Consider the following 18,294-nt stretch of genomic DNA (forward strand, 5'->3'; position numbering starts at 1 on the left):
AATATAGAGCTGTTTATGAGGAAGAAGACGTATACGAAACCAAACTTGATGTAAGCATGTTCCCGTTCTCTGATGCAAACAGAGCGGGATACTTCATTGGGTGGTGGTTTCTGGTTGGCTAGCCTGAGAGCAGATTTGATGTGACGGTGAAAAAGTGTTTCCTGCCCTTCAATGATGCCCTGTTGAAGCATCAGAAATGTAACATGTGAGGAACAGGATGAGCTTCCTTACATGAGATGATGTCATGGGAATGATAGAGAGGTCTTGCTGGCATAATCAGTTTGACATGTCAGCAGAATGAATGGACTGATGAGACTTAAATTGAGGTATGTTTCCCTTTTAAAAGAAAAACTTTAGTCTTCCTTTGTGTGCTTGCTTCTTCCATTGGTGTTATTTTTAACATGCTCTCTGTCTCTCAGACGTGTTCTTGGTCTTGCTTGCTTTGTACTTATGACTTTTGGATGAATAGAATAATAATAATAATGTGGGTGCAATGGGACTAGTAGGATTTCTCTGGGAAAAAAGACCCAATTTCACTGTCAAAAATTAGTACTTCGGGTCATTTCCAGCTGTACAACTTTCTTTTTAGTTCAAATACAGACCTCCCGTAATGTTTCCAACAGCAGTGAATTGCTGCTTTGATTACAGTATTTGTTTCAGTATTTTTTTTAAAAAGTGATTTTTGCCTATAAAAGACCTGAGACCAGTGTTTCGCCAGTGATTTTGCCTTGTGGATATTTGAACTGCCTGCAGTATGATCTCTGCACACACCAGTAGACTACATTTACGGACGCAATGGTCTCCCGCCATCTTGGATTAAACAATCCAGTACAGTGGCACCCATCTTTGATAGTACGATAATATACACCCAGTGGTAATGTTTTGCCTCAAATATTACTTCAGTTGAGAGCATCAGGTACCTAGGATAAGAGAGGGGAAACCTGATGTAAAATACACAGACAAGACAAAACTCTTGAGATGAAACTGTTTTGTTTTCTTTCTATTTATTTTATTTACAAAAATAGTTTTAGGCTGTCAATTCATACCAACTATCTATGTGGTGTACAACAATATATACAAATAGCAGGGCACATAAAATACTATAAGAAAAATACAAAATAATGATTTTGTTAGACAGAACTGGGAAAACAATACTCTTAAATGCATATTACGCACATTTTGTCCCAGCTACGTAGCAGTTTGTGTGAGTGATGTTCTCACTTATTATTTAGATACATCATAAGGTAAAGGTAAAGGGGCCCCTGACCATTAGGTCCAGTCATGACCGACTCTGGGGTTGCGGCGCTCATCTCGCTTTATTGGCCGAGGGAGCCGGCGTACAGCTTCCGGGTCATGTGGCCAGCATGACTAAGCTGCTTCTGGCGAACCAGAGCAGCGCACGGAAACGCCATTTACCTTCCCACTGGAGCGGTACCTATTTATCTACTTGCACTTTGACGTGCTTTTGAACTGCCAGGTTGACAGGAGCTGGGACGGAGCAACAGGAGCTCACCCCGTCGCGGGGATTCGAACCGCCGACCTTCTGATCGGCAAGTCCTAGGCTCTGTGGTTTAACCCACAGCACCACCCGCATCCCTAGATACATCATAGAACTCTTTTAATTATTTTGTCCCAAATTAGGTAGAAAATATGGACAGCAAGAGACACAGATCCTTAAAAGTTGCAAAAATTGGAAAACATGCTTCAAACTTCTTAGTCCTGAGTGAGAAGGGATATATTGGCTAATTGAATCCTCAAAGAGGAGCAAGTCCTTTGAGCAAGAACCACACCTAGGCCACTATCTGTAATAGCTCTTCAGAAAACATGAAAAAAGTGCACAACTACCAACGATTGTTCAATTTCTCATGACTATTAAAAAGATGACTGCCTTATTGAAATTGCTCATAGCATTTTCATTAGCTAAACGAAACCCCGTGCAATTCAAGTGAAAAGGCGTCATTTGGTATTAAAAGGTCTGACATTTCTTTGCAGGGCGTTGACGATGCCTTCTACACATTAGTCCGGGAAATCCGAAAACACAAAGAGAAGATGAGCAAAGACGGCAAAAAGAAGAAAAAGAAGTCAAAGACAAAGTGTATAATTATGTAAATGCAACTTAACCCTTCGTCCTTAAGGTGTACGTCGGTAAACGTGATTCATTTTTGTACCATTACACTAAATTATTAGCACACATGTTTCTAGCATTACTTTAAAACACACACCTTCCCTCTCTCCCTGCTTTGTGGACCCATCGGATGCCTTTTCTGGATGCTTGCTTTTACGTGACAGTGGAAAGCATTCCTAAAGTGCCAGTATTCCTGGAGTTTCGGTTCTTGAACCTAGCAATGCCTGTGATCAATCAAGAACAACAGAGAACATTTTATTTGGTGGCATTTGGGTGCATGCGAAACTTGCTAATGTCTTCTGATTCCCCCACCTACTCCTCCTTTCTTTTCTTAGGAAGTTGTGACTGGCTGCTGCTGCTGTTGTTTTTGCAGGAACTGCCTTACTGGTAGAACTGCCTCTCCTTGGGGCAATTGTTTCCCGGGGTTGGGGTGGGAGTCCCTTCATCCAAGAGCAGGAGGGGTGAACGAGAAGATGTGATACTTATGGTGGCACTCTCTTCCCTGTTACATCCCATGGATCTCCTCCTTCGACATAGGTTGGAGGAGAAGGAGGAACAGGTATCTCATTTGAATTGCCGTATTTTTCGCTCTATAAGACGCACCAGACCACAAGACGCACCTAGTTTTTGGAGGAGGAAAACAAGAAAAAAAATATTCTGAATCTCAGAAGCCAGAACAGCAAGAGGGATCGCTGCGCAGTGAAAGCAGCAATCCCTCTTGCTGTTCTGGCTTCTGGGATAGCTGCGCAGCCTGCATTCACCCCATAAGACGCGCACACATTTCCCCTTACTTTTTAGGAGGGGAAAAGTAAGTCTTATAGAGCAAAAAATATGGTATCTAGAGCATGGTGAGGGCTGAGAGGGCCGGCAGCAGCGGTTGAGCCACAGAAGCCCTGTGTAACGTTTTGAGTTCCTGTTGAAGCGCAGCACTTTAGACCCAGGTGATTTACAGGAACAGGGCGTTCCTGAGCAGGCGAGGACCATGACATGGTGGGATCAGGGGCTCTGCACTATACAGAGAGTTGAGCAGAAGCAAGTTGGTTTTTATGACCACGGGAGGCCTGTTGCAGGCAAGGAAAATGGACCTCAAGTTGTCACGAGAGGGGAGCTGGGAAACCTTACACCTATGCGTGGACCAATGTACCGTGTTAGGGGTGCAAGGATCAAGAGCTCCTCGGGACCCAACATTTAGGTAAGAGATGGTTCTTGTAGGAAAGGGGTAGGAGAAGAAGCCCCTTTCAGATGTGGGATGCCAGAGCCGGCTGAGTTGGCAACGGACCCAGGAGTAGCCAACATTGTACCCTTCGGATGTTGTTGGACTCCGAAACCCATCATCCCTGACCAGTTCCAGCCAGCATGATGGGAGTTGTAGTCCAGCATCATCTGACTCTTGCGGTTGCTGGGGTGTAGGTGTAGGTGATGGGAGCCCCTTGCCTGAAGCTGGTCCTGGGTCTTTGTTAGAAAACAGAAGTGGTTTAACCTGCAGCCTCCCAGGTGTTGCTGGACTCAAATGCCCATCAACCTCCTGTTGCCTTTTACATAGGGCGGGGAGATCTCCCAACTTACTTTCTGCTGTGTTTGTGATAAAAGGACTGATCGGCGCAAGTGATCCTGGTTTTCCAGCGCACTTTTTTTGCAAAACGGTTTTGGTTCTGCTGACTGCAATATTGATAAACACCTCCTTAGCCTTCCTTATGTATAATTTCTGCTTTGGGCCACCGTTTATTGTAGCGTTTCCAATCAACTTGAATGAATGTAAGGATTGCGGGCTTTTCACGGAAGCAAGTTTCTTTTCCCCACCCCTCCCAACCTCACTTCCCTAAGGCTGTTTGCCGTGGGTCACGCTTAAAAATCTAACTATTTTTTCTATTAAAAGTGAAAATGTAAAAAAAAAAAAAAAAGAGAGAGAAAAATTTCAAATTGGATTGATTTGTTGAAATGAGCCATCTCTGCCTTTTGGCTATGATCAAGTGTGTGCATATAGAATATACACAGGGGGGAATTTCACAAAAGCGTTGAGGTGCCAAGAGTAGCATTTTGTTTTGTCTTTTGGAAGATGATGTCAGCAGTAACTTGGTGGGCTGTGCCCTTTAGGCTGTACAGTTTTCCCAAACCTGCCTAACAATTTAATTTAATTCCATTGTTGTGTTTTATGTTGAAAATAAGCCTCCTTCCCATCCTTCATCTTTCTCTCTCTCTCTCTCTCTCTCGAGTGCCAAATCTCCTACTAGGACTATTTCTTAAAATGCAATGTGTTTACCTAGAATGTATTTTAACTATTTTTGTATAGTATAAACTAAAAAAAATTAAGAAAAATACATGTTTTGTACATTGTGCTTTTTGTTTTCATTTGAGGCAAAATATATGCAATGTGACCCAGGTGATGGACATTTTTTTTTGGGGGGGAGAACCCCCCTTCTTTATTTCAATCCTGTGACCTTGAAACATTAAGTCACACCTGAAGAATGACCACTGTTCATTTAAACCCTTACAGATGTTTTTATCAGCAGCATGTGCTGTGAAGCGATATGAAATCTGTCAAGTTTGTCACAAAACAACACTGCTCCTGTTGTAATTAATAAATCAAAAAGTCTGTGTTTCTACAGTTTGTTTTTTCCTCTCAAAAGCAGAATTTATGTCCTGATCCTCTTCCATCATAGAACGGAAGGCATGTGGGTTACACACCCAGACACTTCCCAAACCCAGACTTGCTTCGCTTCAGCAGGGGGTGACCTCATGTGCCAATATTATTTATTAAATTTGTGTATCACCTTCTGTCCATAGTCCTCAGGGCGGTTCACAGTAAAACCACAAAGTGAAAAACAAGACCAAAAGCAAAACAACACAAGAACCCCCCACTCCTGCAAACATTTAAAAGGACGTAAGACTGTTAATCTGCTCATGGCCTGGTTAAAAAGAAACATTTTTGCCTGGCACCTAAAGGTGAATATTGAAGGCGCCAGGCGAGCCTCCTTGGGGAGAGCCTTCCACAGACGGGGAGCCACTGCAGAGAAGGCCCCGTTCTCGTGTTGCCACCCTCTGGACCTCTTTGAGGAGGCACACGAAAAAGGGTCTCAGAAGATGATCTCAGGGTCTGGGTAGGTTCATATGGAAAGAGGCGGCCCTTTAAATCATACCCTATAGTAGCTGTTTACAGAAGTGGTGGACAACCTGTTGCCTGACTCCAGCCTCCATCAGCCCAGCCAACTTGGGCTGTGTTCAGGGATGATGGGAATTGTGGTTCACCTAGAAGGGTGTAGGTTCTGCACCTTTGGCATTTAAAAGGCCGTACTTCCTCTTTGTGAGCTTAAAAGTTGAAAACACAGGCAAATAAGACTAGGTGTAAAACCCAGCTTTGCTTCGCCCAGGATACGGGATTCTTTTTAACATAACACACAGCCAGCCGTACCTGTTCCCACCCTCTTCCCAAGCTCCTTATGCATACCTGATTTCAACTGTACCGGCTTCTGAGTAGGCGTGCAATAGACTGTGTTGGGTAACTAAATCCCAGCCACTCCTGCTCTCCCCACTGAACAGGTTAATCTCTCATTCTTGCCCACCTTCCCAAGATGGTAGCAGACCTTTTCAGTTCTTTGGGGGGAGAGGAAAGGCGGAAGGGTCCCTCATTATAGCTGTATGTCCACCTGAACATCCAACTGCAAGAGCAGTGGTTGTAGAAATTAGAATCGTAGAACTGTAGCGTTGGAAGGGACCTTGAGGGTCATCTAGTCCAACCCCCTGAAATTCAGGAATCTTTTGCCCAATGTTGGGTTCGAGCCCACGGCCCTGAGATTAAGAGTCTCGTGCTCTACTAACTCTGCTATTCCAGGTGAAATGAATGTCACTAGCACAGGGGAATAGTCTCCCCACCTCCCTTTTTAAATGCATAAAGGAAAAAGGCTTAAACCATGACATGCCTCTGGTGCCCCTTGCTTGCCCCCTGACATCTGAACACACAGCAGAAACATCTGTGTGGAGCTGGGGGTTGCATTTGCGAAGACTTCCCCGAAAATAATAATTTATTATTTATACCCCGCCCATCTGGCTGGGTTTCCCCAGCCACTCTGGGCGGCTTCCAATAAAACACTAAAATACAATAACATATTAAACATTAAAAGCTTCCCTAAACAGGGCTGCCTTCAGATGTCTTCTAAAAGTCTGGTAGTTATTTTTCTTTTTGACATCTGGTGGGAGGGAGTTCCACAGGGCAGGTGCCACTACCGAGAAGGCCCTCTGCCTGGTTCCCTGTAACTTGGCTTCTCGCAGCAAGAGAACTGCCAGAAGGCCCTCGGCATTGGACCTCAGGGTCCGGGCTGAACGATGGGGTGGAGATGTTCCTTCACGTATACCGGGCCGAGGCCGTTTAGGGCTTTAAAGGTCAACACCAACACTTTGAATTGTGCTCGGAAACATACTGGGAGCCAATGTAGGTCTTTCAAGACCGGTGTTATGTGGTCTCGGCGGCCGCAAATGTGGATTTGCGTTCCTCCCCCACAGCCGGCTGCGAAAAAAGAACCACAGCAAGCATTGCTGAACTTCAACTTAAAACAAAAAAAACACATTACCTTAGTTCAATAGGCAATCTATACTCTTTTTTAATTGTAGATCGCTCCCCCCCCCCCTTTAACCTATGGCCTGGGCATGCGTTTCGAACCGCAATGCGCATCATTTGCCATCCTCTTCGTAGTAACGCTGTTTCAGGGCTCGGTATTTCCTGAGGAAGTATAACGCCTCCAGCTCTTTCATGACAAACTCCCCTCGGGCAAGGAGTTCTTTGATTTTCTCGGGCTCCTTCACGTCCTTGTTTTTCAAGAACGCCGCCTTCAGCCGGGTCCGAAAGTAGTCTGCCCCTTTAGGGTATTCCTTTCCGAGGTACAGCAGCTTCAAAGCACACAATGCAAGAAAACAAAAAAGTTGAGAGTCACTTGGGGCGCAGAACACGGGCAAAGCGTTTTGTTTGCATCTGGCTTCCACTCCCTCAGGACTTACATTTTTGTAAAGGTTCAGCACTTCGTATCTTAGCGGATTGGTCATGTTCAGTTCACGCACTTAACTCATGCGCGCTGGTATCTACCTGAAGAACAATCATTCGGAGATTAGCTGCAATAATGAAGTCTGACTTAGGAACAGTTACTGGTGCTTTGGATGCTGGCAAACTGCTTGACACGACTCCTTGAGGATTTGATTGATTTCCTTCAGTTTTAAGGGCCATCTAGCCAACTGCAGAGGGATGCGGGTGGCGCTGTGGGTTAAACCACAGAGCCTAGGACTTGCCAATCAGAAGGTCGGCGGTTCGAATCCCCGTGAAGGGGGGAGCTCCCGTTGCTCGGTCCCTGCTCCTGCCCACCTAGCAGTTTGAAAGCACGTCCAAGTGCAAGTAGATAAATAGGTACCGCTCTGGCGGGAAGGTAAACGGCGTTTCCGTGCACTGCTCTGGTTCGCCAGGAGCAGCTTAGTCATGCTGACCACATGACCCGGAAGCTGTACACTGGCTCCCTCGGCCAATAAAGCAAGATGAGCGCTGCAACCCCAGAGTCGGCCACGACTGGACCTAACGGTCAGGGGTCCCTTTACCTAGCCAACTGCAGAAACCCACTCACTCCACGGCCCTTCCACTTCCGCAAGCCCCTAGTAACAGCGCAGCAGCCAGATGCAATGGGTGTCTTCCTTGCGCTTGCAAAATATATTGTGCAACCTAATGCAACCACCATTAATACTCTGAAACAGTATTGGAGGCTCCAATACTTTGGCCACCTCACGAGAAGAGAAGATTCCCTGGAAAAGACCCTGATGTTGGGAAAGATGGAGGGCACAAAGAGAAGGGGATGACAGAGGATGAGATGGCTGGACAGTGTTCTCGAAGCTACCAGCATGAGTTTGACCAAACTGCGGGAGGCAGTGGAAGACAGGAGTGCCTGGTGTGCTCTGGTCCATGGGGTCACGAAGAGTCGGACACGACTAAACAACAACAACAACTCAGGCTAATAAGAACTATTAATTTAGATATATGGAAATATCTAAATACTCTGAAACAGTTAACATATTGATGTAAGATGGATCGGACCAAAGGCCAGTCTAGTCGGGCATCCTGTTCTCACGTTTTGAAGCAGGTATGTGGATCCTGCAGCTGTGGATTACAACTGCCAACATCCCTGACCATTGGTTGTGCTGGGTGGTACTGATGGGATTTACTTTGGCCACCTCAAGAGAAGACTCCCTGGAAAAGACCCTGATGTTGGGAAAGATGGAGGGCACAAGGAGAAGGGGACGACAGAGGACGAGATGGTTGGACAGTGTTTTCGAAGCTACCAGCATGAGTTTGACCAAACTGCGGGAGGCAGTGGAAGACAGGAGTGCCTGGCATGCTCTGGTCCATGGGGTCACGAAGAGTCGGACACGACTAAACAACTAAACAACAAACATTTGGGCAGCTGCAGAGAATCTCCATCCCTGTTTTGAAGGATGGGCCCTGCTTTGCGGTTGGTTGGCATCCGTCTGTCTGGAGAGACAATGAAGTGTTGCCTCTGGGGGTGAAGTCAAACGCTGCATTAACAGCACCTAAGTGACCTTTTTGGGGGGCAAGCCTGGGCAGTGTGTGTGGAGGTCCTGGAATGCCCAGACAACAAGACCCCCTTCTCGGACTCCCTGATGTGGTCTAGAGGAAAGCAGAGCTGAATGGGGCAACTGTGCCCCTGAAGGACAAGGTGCGCAGCCTGGGAGTCACTTTGGACTCACAGCTGTCCATGGAGGCGCAGGTCAATTCTGTGTGCAGGGCAGCTGTTTACCAGCTCCACCTGGTATGCAGGCTGAGACCCTACCTGCCCACAGACTGTCTCTCAAGAGTGGTGAATGCTCTGGTTATCTCCCGCTTAGACTACTGCAATGCGCTCTACGTGGGGCTACCTTTGAAGGTGACCCGGAAACTACAACTAATCCAGAATGCGGCAGCTAGACTGGTGACTGGAGGCGGCCGCCGAGACCACATAACACCGGTCCTGAAAGACCTACATTGGCTCCCAGTACGTTTCCGAGCACAATTCAAAGTGTTGGTGTTGACTTTTAAATCCCTAAACAGCCTCGGCCCAGTATACCTGAAGGAGCGTCTCCACCCCCATCATTCTGCCCAGACGCTGAGGTCCAGCGACGAGGGCCTTCTGGCGGTTCCCTCACTGCAAGAAGCAAAGCTACAGGGAACCAGGCAGAGGGCATTCCTGGTAGTGGCACCCGCCCTGTGGAACGCCCTCCCATCAGATGTCAAAGAGATAAACAACTATCTGACATTTAGAAGACATCTGAAAGCAGCCCTGTTCAGGGAAGTTTTTAATGTGTGACATTTTAATGTATTTTTAATCTTTGTTGGAAGCTTCCCAGAGTGGCTGGAGAAACCCAGCCAGATGGGCGGGGTACAAATAAATTATTATTATTATTATTATTATTATTATTTGGCACCAGCTTGGCTGCAGGAGTTGCCGGAAGGAGGCATACAAAGCGCCACCCAACTGTCTTAGGGACCCTGCTCCGGATTTGTGTAGGGTTTACTCCTTAGTCTTCTTCTGTCCTGAAGATATCCCACAAGGCAGTGGAGGTCTAGGATCAGTTTCCCTTCAACTAGATGGGCTACCTTCCCAGGTACACGAGCCCCATCTGCCCCTTACTCCCCTCTCCAGCACTGGCAGAACTGCTTTCTGGACCATTGGACCCACTATTGGTCTCGTTCACTCAATCCGCCAGAGCCTGTCTTCGCATGCAGGGGAAGTTCCTAATTCACAGAGGGTTTGAGACCCCTCAGCTCCTCTCGTCTGGTTTAGCAGGCCAGTCGAAGCTGTTCCCAGGCTGTGGCCGCTGTCAAATGATCACAACTTCTCGGAGCCACAGGTGAGAGCTGAGTGCAGGGTGGGGACCAAAGGTGGATAAACTAACCCAGAAGGAGCATGATGTGCCCCTCCAACCGAGGTACTACCCTCTCCCCTAACACCTTATACACCCCATTTTTCTACCTGCATATTTATTATCTGATGACACCTAATGCACTAATTGAAAAGCAGGGGCTTCACAGTCCACTCACTTACAATCCTATAAATGTCTATTTCGTCATAATTCCCATTGGGCTCCATGGAGTTAACAATCTGCTCCCACTTAACCTAAAACAGCTGGTGGCAGCCTAGCTCAGTCCCCATACCCAGAGACGCAGCCAAGCCCTAAAATGGATCATTTCACTGAAGCATTGCAAAACAACTTAAGGAACAAACCCGTTCTTGCTTTTTACGACTAAGGTGAGGCACTCTCTGAGTAGCTTTATACTGCATTTTGCTGTTTTAACTGGTGTTATATTTACAGAATTGTCAAATGTTGGTTGAATGGTTCTTTCTCCTGAGCTCCTAACTAGAACAGAGCTTGAAATAAACTATCTAAAGATGAAGGTCACCTTCCACCCCACCCCAGAACCTTTCCAGAGCAAATAGTTCTTGTCTATTTTAGTACTAGAGAACAATAGAGTGGAAGTTATTCTGGAGCAGTTAAATCAGTAAGAAAAGGGTATGTAAACCTGCAATTTAAATGATTAAAACTGCATTTTTTATTTTGGTAACGTTAGGATTTATTTTGTTTAATTGGACCACTTTTTCTTTTCTTTTAAGTAGTAGAGCAGAGTGTTCTGTATTGCGGGATATATTATTATCAACAACGTGATATATTAAGGAACACCTGTAGCCAGTGCTTTTTTTCCTGGGAGGACGCAGGGGTACGCACACCCCTAAACATTTTGTGAATCTAAGTTTGACCTCACTGAGGGGCAGTATTTCAATATGAGTAGGAAAATGAGAGTACCCCTAAACACGTTTTTAGAAGAAGAAAAAAAGCACTGCCTGTAGCACATCTGAAGCAAAAACACCAAATTGTCATGCAATATGAATACACAGAGTTTCCAACTGGTTGGTTCTGGGTGGGGACAACACAGTATAAATCCGCAGATCTGCCTTTCTCCAAGAGTTTTGATCTGCAGAAGTCAATGCCTGAAGGTTTTTTCCTGGCATGGGAACTAATAACTATTGTGCAATGTTCAGGGTGTTGAACTAAGTCCCGGAAGAACCAGCTTCGCTTCTCTGCTCTGCCGTGAAGCACTCTGGGTGACCTTGGGCCAGCTGCCAGTTCCACCCACCTACCTCGAAGGGTTGTTAGGAGGATCAAATGGGCCTGGATGAAAATAAAAATAAAATCCTATACTGCTTCGAGATAACTTGGCCTGGGGGGAAAGAAAGCAAACAGCCACCTGCTTGTGGTTTCTGTGAAAGGAGCAGTTTCATGGAGAGCAGTCCCTCAAGTTTGCAACCCTATGGGGCAGGAACAGTCAAAAAGAGGGTTAAAAGGGGATAATTTTTGCAAGGCCAGCTTTCCTCATTGTTGCAAGGCAAGCTACTCCCCGCCCCCAAATATATATCTTAAAGGTACAAAATAGAGTTAAAGGGGGAGAATTTTTGCAAGCGAAGCTTTTCTCATTCTTGCAAGACAAGCAGTCCACCTCCCACCCTAATAATAATAATAATAATAATAATAATAATAATAAAATTTTATTTATACCCTGCCCTTCCCAGCCAAGACCGGGCTCAGGGCGACTAACACCAAATATAAAATTGATTGAAATACAGCTTAAAAAACAAGAGTAAAATATAACATTGAAACATTAAAATACAGCCTCATTTCAGTCTTAAAAACTCTTAAAGGTACAGGAACCTCTTTTTTTGCACTTGGTCAAGGTAGAAACTTCCCCACTTTCTTCTCTCCTCACAACTTTTACAAAGCAGGCAGCCCAAATCCCGACTCCCTCCCAATACAGAAGCTTTGGGTGGGGAGATAATTATGTACATACTGTATTTACCTTCGCAGCCCATGGCTTGCTAGCCTGCCCAGCTGCTGGAGAGGCGGGGCGTAGCAAACGACTACTGCGCCTGCGCGGGAGTTTCAAGAGGCGACGGAGTCGGTTGTTGGCTCGGAGCCTCCTAGTGCGGCTGCGCGGGATTGCCGGCAAGGTGCTGGGCAGCGTAGAGATATGAAAGGTGTAGAGTAGCACAGGCTGATTTCTGCAGTGTCACTTCTATTCTCCCCACGGAAGCAGGTTCCACTCAGTTCAGTGTGTTTAAATGTTCTAACATGGGACTCCAACTTCTTATAGCCATGCCTCCTTTCTCATACACTGAGGGGGGGGGGCACTCCAGCTTTGAGAATTATTAAATTCCTTAACCAGCATTTTCAACTTTGCTGTTTTATAATGGGGAAAAAATGAATTACAAAACAAATGTGTATCAAATATCCAAATGTTTGCCCCCCCGCAGTGGGTAGTATTTCTTAATATCATATATGAATATTATCATTAGTCGCCTGATATGTAAAAAAAAAAAAAAAAGTCCTACGCAATTTACAAAGATTTAAAAACATAAAATAGAATAATAGAATTCTTGGGAGGTGATGCGTATTTAGCAGATTAATTGCGCTGCGGAAAGCGTGCTGGGGAGACCACACATTCACGAAACAATGAAGAAACGCAAAAATAACTTTTGCTTGGCTTTAATTACAAAAACAAAAACTCCTCTTACATTAAATTACATTGTCTCTATAAGTATGACCCATTCACCAGGGTACTGAGAGAGGTACATGCTACTGTTTATATACTATACCCAATTGCTGACACAGCTTGAATTAACACAACTCAACAGGACCTGTTGCTGCTTCACTGTTGTAAAACTAGGTCATGATATTTACTCTGGCCTTTAAAGAGATACACATCTTGTGAAACAATGAATCTTAATTTAAAGAAACCATTCAACCATTTGCCTGATATGTTAAAAAAGAAAAAAGTCGTACGCAACTTACAAAGATTTAAAAACGTAAAATAGAATAATAGAATTATTGGGAGGGACCTCCAGGGGCCATCTAGTCCAACCCCCTCCAATGTGGGAACCCAGTCAGATAAGTGGAGTACAAATAAAATAATAATAATAATAATGGCTGTTCTTGGTGGCACCAGCCGGACCACACTGGGAACAGCTTGCCATACTCACCTGACTCTCAGCCTAACCTATTTAACATGGTTGTTATGAGAATAAAACAGCCTCGGTCCAGTATACCTGAAGGAGTGTCTCCACCCCCCATCGTTCAGCCCGGACACTGAGGTCCAGCTCTGAGGGTCTTCTGGCAGTTCCCTCACTGCGAGAAGCCAAGTTACAGGGAACCAGGCAGAGGGCCTTCTCGGTAGTGGCACATAGCTGTCAACTTTCAGATTTGAAAATAAGGGATCAGCAGCCTCATCTGTCCCGAGGACAGTCTTCGGGATATTTAACAATCTGGGATAGCAGCGGGAAGCAGTGGGAAACGGCGCTGGAATAAGGGAATGTCCCACAAAAAAAGGGAAGGTTGACAGATATGTAGTGGCACCTGCCCTGTGGAACGTCCTCCCACCAGATGTCAAAGAGAAAAACAACTACCGGACTTTTAGAAGACATCTGAAGGCAGCCCTGTTTAGGGAAGCTTTTAATGTTTAATAGATTATTGTATTTTAATATTCTGTTGGAAGCCGCCCAGAGTGGCTGGGGAAACCCAGCAAGATGGGTGGGGTATAAATAATAAATTATTATTTGATGTTGGGAAAGATGGAGGGCACAAGGAGAAGGGGACGACAGAGGACGAGGTGGTTGGACAGTGTTCTCGAAGCTACCAGCATGAGTTTGACCAAACTGCGGGAGGCAGTGGAAGACAGGAGTGCCTGGCGTGCTCTGGTCCATGGGGTCACAAAGAGTCGGACACGACTAAACGACTATACAACAATTATAATAAAATGGGTTGAAGAAGTATGCTCACCACCTTGAGCTCCTTGGAGGAAAGGTGAGCTAAAACTGCAATAAATAAACATGTATGGGGTTTTCTTTTTTAAAAAAAGACTTGCAGACAGCATCTACTCAGCCTTCTGAGTGCTTTGTGGCAGAGTGCATGTTTACTCAGAAGTAAGCCCCGCTGATTTCAGCGGGACTTACTTCCCAATATGCACGCTTTGGGTGCTGCAAAACTATTGCAACGGGGCTGCGAGGGCGAGTTCTGATCTTCTGCATTGTGTCTTTATTGGCAACTGTCCCTCTCAGGAGAGAGTTAGTAAAGCCTTCAAAAACAACCCCGAAATCTGAACTGTAGACAAAAGAGCTTTTGCTGCTTAGACTCAGAGCAAGCGGCTTAAATCATAGCGATAGCAAGAAAAGTTCAAGAGGTAGAGTGGGAGCCAAACTTCCGGATTCCATTTAGAGGACGCCCTCTATTGTCCCCAGATGTTGTTGGACTACAACTCCCATCGTCCCTGAGCTCTGGCCTTGCTAGCTGTGGGTGATGGGAGTTGTAGTCCAACCATTCTATGGTATTTATGAGGATTGGTTGCCCTTTTTTGGGGAGCGGGTTTCTTTATGCACGTGCCGCACTTTCGAACCGGAAGTGTGTGACAGTTTTGCGCCTTAGCCCTTTGGAAGAATTTCCTCCCTGGAGAGATTTCAATAGGCTGCAAGCGGAGGGCGGAGCCAAGGGCTCGTGGGCGGGGCTCGTTGCTTTGGAAACAGAGGGGCGGGGCTGTAAACAACTTTCCAGCCACCCGTTCTGGGCCAGCAGAGGGAGGAGGCGAGATGGTGAGAGGGGGAAGGGGGGCAGAGGCAGCCCCATTGGTTTGCAAGGACCCATTTCCACCCCGCTTGCACCCACATCAAAATTGGGGGGGGGGAGGAGTGGGTTGTGTCATTAGCATAAATCTGCATACCCAAATTAGGTGCGAGTCAAATAAATATGTGGAAACCTTAGTGCAATTTCCATCTCCTCCTCATCTGCCCTTTGCAAAATGCTTTAAAGATTCCTTTTGACAATTGGCTTCAGTATGTTTTATTTTCTGCAAAGCACATAATTATGCATGCTTTAAATTCTTCAGAAATAGCAAAAATGTAATTCGTTTAAACCTGGGGCACCCCTGCTGCTACTGCTAGGGTTGTGAAAATCTGGACACAAAAGTTGTTGAGCTTTTTGAGCAATTTTTAAGGAAATTCGCCTTCCGACATGGGCTGACAAATGTCCATTTCCCCAGACATTTCAGCGATTTCCAACCAGACACTGTTTCCAGCAGCCAAATCCCGGCTATGTCCAGGAAATTCCAGACATAGGGCAACCCTAGCTGCCACCCCCCACAGTATATATGTATATATATTTCCGTTTTTGACTATTTGTTTATGATACCTGCTTTCTTCTGACTTTCTCTCTTCTTTTGCCTTGCAACGTTTAGGGTCCAAAAAAGAAAAAGGTAGGTAGGTTGCTAGTTAGGTAGGTAGTCTAGTAGATCAGCTGCGTATTATTGACACAACTGCATATAGTTACAACAGCCCAGATGCCAAGTATTGATATTGTATGCTTAATATTATTTCAAGTTTGTATCCTGCTTTTCTGCAAGAAATTATATTAAACGCTGCTTGTACGGTCACTTGGCAGAATCAATAAGATATATATTGTTAGTGAATAATATATTTCAGTTCAAGAACTGTTTGGTTAAAGGTTGTGGTTATTATTTATAAGGTGGCAATTATTTATATCAGCTTTTCCCAAGCTGGTGCCCTCCAAGTGTTGTTGAACTACAATTCCCATCATCCCTGAAGAGTGGCTGCACTGGCTGGGGCTGATGGGAATTAGAGTCCAAAACATCTGGAAGGTATCAGGTTGAGGGAGGCTGGCTTTACATGATAGTTGGCCATGCTGGCTGGGACTTATGGGATGTTCTCCCTCCCTTGGTTATAATTAGCATTTTTTTTAAAGGTTCATTGCCAACTACCTTAACTGGTCACCCTGTCCCTAAATACTTGGCCTAGAATCACAGAAGCACAGACTTGTACAGTTGGATGGGACCACAAGAGTCATCTTGTCCAAACCCCTGCAATCTTTTGCCCAATGTGGGGCTCGGACCCATGACCCTGAGATTAAGAGTCTCATGCTCTACTGACTGAGCTATAGCTCCCAATGCAATACAGTCTTTGCTTTTCATCCAAACTGCTAATGTTAGGTCCTCCATCCAAACCACCCGCCGCTCCTAGCTAGGAGAGATATGCAGAAGCTCTGGGTCTTAGACACTCCACATTGTTTCACTGGAATTCATCCTGACATTCTATATCTATATCTATATCTATATCTATATCTATATCTATATGTGTCAACTGCTATGTTTGTAATGGAGATTGTTCCATTGTCTTGCTTCCAGTCTTCTTCCTCCTGCACTGCTGTGAGCTAAGCCCTGGTTTGGCTTCACTCCTCCAGGCAAACCTGTAAACCATGGGTATAGAATCATAGAATCATAGAGTTGGAAGAGACCACAAGGGCCATCGAGTCCAACCCCCTGCCAAGCAGGAAACACCATCAGAGCACTCCTGACATATGGTAGGCAAACCTGTAAACCAGGCAAACCTGTAAACCATGGTTAGGCAAAGGCATAAGGACCGGGGGCTGGATCCAGCCCAAATGCCTTCTAAATCCAGCCCGCGGACGGTCCAGGAATCAGCATGTTTTTACATGAGTAGAATGTGTCCTTTTATTTAAAATGCATCTCTGGGTTATTTGTGGGGCATAGGAATTCATTCATCCCCCCCCCCCCCACATAAAAAAAAAATAGTCCAGCTGAGGGACTGTGGACTGGCCCCCTGCTGAAAAAGTTTGCTGACCCCTGCTGTAAACCATAGAATAAACCTTGGATACAGCTCATGGCTTGTCTGGAATGCGATAAACCACAAGCCTTGGTTTGGATGGTATACTATTGGCAAACCGTAGCTTCCTAAACAGCAGAACAGCAGCACTAGGAACTAGAGCAGCAGCAAAGCAGCAGTTTTCTCCCTTTGTCCACAGCCTCGTTTGTCCGCACTAAAGCCTTATTTTGGCTCTGTGCCACATACAAACCAACTCTGTATCTAGAGATGTGTGTTTCAGTAATGGACAGGGAAAACCACTGCCTCCTTTTCCTTCTAAATTCCTCCTGTTTTGTTCAGTGAAGTTTGCTAAATGGATGGTTTTCAAACAGTGCTCCTGGTAACCGTAGAAGTACCTTTCAAGTTAAATTGTTAGGCAAAACTGTTTGCAATATTGCAATATAGATAAACTGTATTCCACAAATAAATATCCTTACCCCAACATTGGGAATAAAGTAGTTGAGCCCCAATTGTGCTACTGACACACACACTCTCTCTGTCTCTCTCTCTGTCCTTTTATTCCTAAAAAAATGTTTAGGGGTGCTGTCCTTTTGACTCTAGAAAATCACCATTTTATAGTTCAAATCAGGGAAAATAAATACAGTAAATGGACAAAAGTACAAAGATTCACAAAATGTTTAGGGGTATGCATCCCCCTTCATCCCCCCAGAAAAAAAGCACTGAGAAATAGTAATATATGGTTCCCCCCCTTTTTTAAATACAGTCAGCTGGTGGTAAAAAGAAGCTTAGCAAAGCTGAAAAGATGAGACTGCTAAGAGAAGAAGAGGAGAGAAGACTTCTGGAGGAAGGTAGGTAGGGCGTATTTCGCACCATGTTCCCTTGTTAAATTGGTGGAGTAAGAAGGCAGGAAGCTCCATTATCCTTCTGAGAGCCAGTGTGGTGTAGTGGTTAAGAGCGGTAGTCTCGTAATCTGGGGAACCGGGTTCGCGTCTCCGCTCCCCCACATGCAGCTGCTGGGTGACCTTGGGCTGGTCACACTTCTCTGAAGTCTCTCAGCCTCACTCACCTCACAGAGTGCTTGTTGTGGGGGAGGAAGGGAAAGGAGATTGTTAGCCGCTTTGAGACTCCTTAGGGTAGTGAAAGGCGGGATATCAAGTCCAAACTCTTCTTCTTCTTCTTCTTCTTCTTCTTCTTCTTCTTCTTCTTCTCCTCTTGCTTCTGGATATTTGGCTTCATTGCCTTTCTCATCCTGCAGCCGGTGCCTTGTGCTAACTCTTCATGTGCTGACACAGTCGGTGTTTGCAACAGTTTGCTCGCATTATTAAACTCCTTTCTGTCTCACTGTTGACAATCTCTGTTTTCCCCCCTTTTCTTCAGAGCAGGCCCGAGTCCGTGCCGAGCTAGAGGAAGCTGCGCGACTCGAAAAGGAAAGGATTGAACGAGAGAAGACGGAACGACTGGAGGCCAAGG

At 45.5% G+C, this 18,294-nt stretch overlaps 2 protein-coding genes across 11 annotated transcripts in view; one reads left to right on the plus strand and one right to left on the minus strand.

The window, feature by feature from the left end:
• The window catches only part of DNAI7 (dynein axonemal intermediate chain 7), an 89,261-nt gene that overhangs the window by 39,031 nt on the left and 31,936 nt on the right, over positions 1 to 18,294 (plus strand). For 3 of the 9 annotated variants that reach the window (XM_081022816.1, XM_081022818.1, XM_081022817.1), the window contains exon 6: positions 1,993 to 2,130. Coding sequence is in view for 6 of the 9 variants with exons in the window: in XM_081022811.1 (XP_080878937.1) it covers positions 14,779 to 14,781; positions 15,423 to 15,440; positions 17,588 to 17,672; positions 18,202 to 18,293 (198 nt within the window). In the remaining 3 variants the exon portion in view is untranslated. Of the gene's footprint in view, positions 1 to 1,992; positions 4,731 to 14,669; positions 14,782 to 15,422; positions 15,445 to 17,587; positions 17,673 to 18,201; position 18,294 lie in introns of those variants that run through there. The other 6 variants (XM_081022811.1, XM_081022814.1, XM_081022813.1 and 3 more) reach the window with 5 other exon arrangements.
• On the minus strand, positions 6,696 to 12,141 carry ETFRF1 (electron transfer flavoprotein regulatory factor 1). 2 transcript variants are annotated; one of them, XM_081023360.1, is made up of 3 exons: positions 12,000 to 12,141; positions 7,115 to 7,199; positions 6,696 to 7,006 (listed from the first exon to the last, which is right to left on the minus strand). In XM_081023360.1, exons 2-3 carry the CDS (start codon positions 7,157 to 7,159, stop codon positions 6,791 to 6,793), a joined length of 261 nt encoding a protein of 86 aa, XP_080879486.1. In that variant the 5' UTR covers positions 7,160 to 7,199; positions 12,000 to 12,141; the 3' UTR covers positions 6,696 to 6,790. The 2 variants fall into 2 exon arrangements, with proteins under 2 accessions (XP_080879486.1, XP_080879487.1); XM_081023361.1 differs by having other exon boundaries at positions 11,991 to 12,061.

Source organism: Podarcis pityusensis (assembly GCF_964106645.2).
Source record: "Podarcis pityusensis genome assembly, chromosome: 10".
In the NCBI taxonomy this organism is placed as follows: Eukaryota; Metazoa; Chordata; class Lepidosauria; order Squamata; family Lacertidae; genus Podarcis; species Podarcis pityusensis.

Coding starts and splice junctions, on each gene's coding strand:
- ETFRF1 (XM_081023360.1), bottom strand. CDS start 7,159: ATGACCAATCCGCTAAGATACGAAGTGCTGAACCTTTACAAAAAT. Junction 7,007..7,114: donor TGCTGAACCTTTACAAAAAT/GTAAGTCCTGAG, acceptor TGTGCTTTGAAG/CTGCTGTACCTCGGAAAGGA.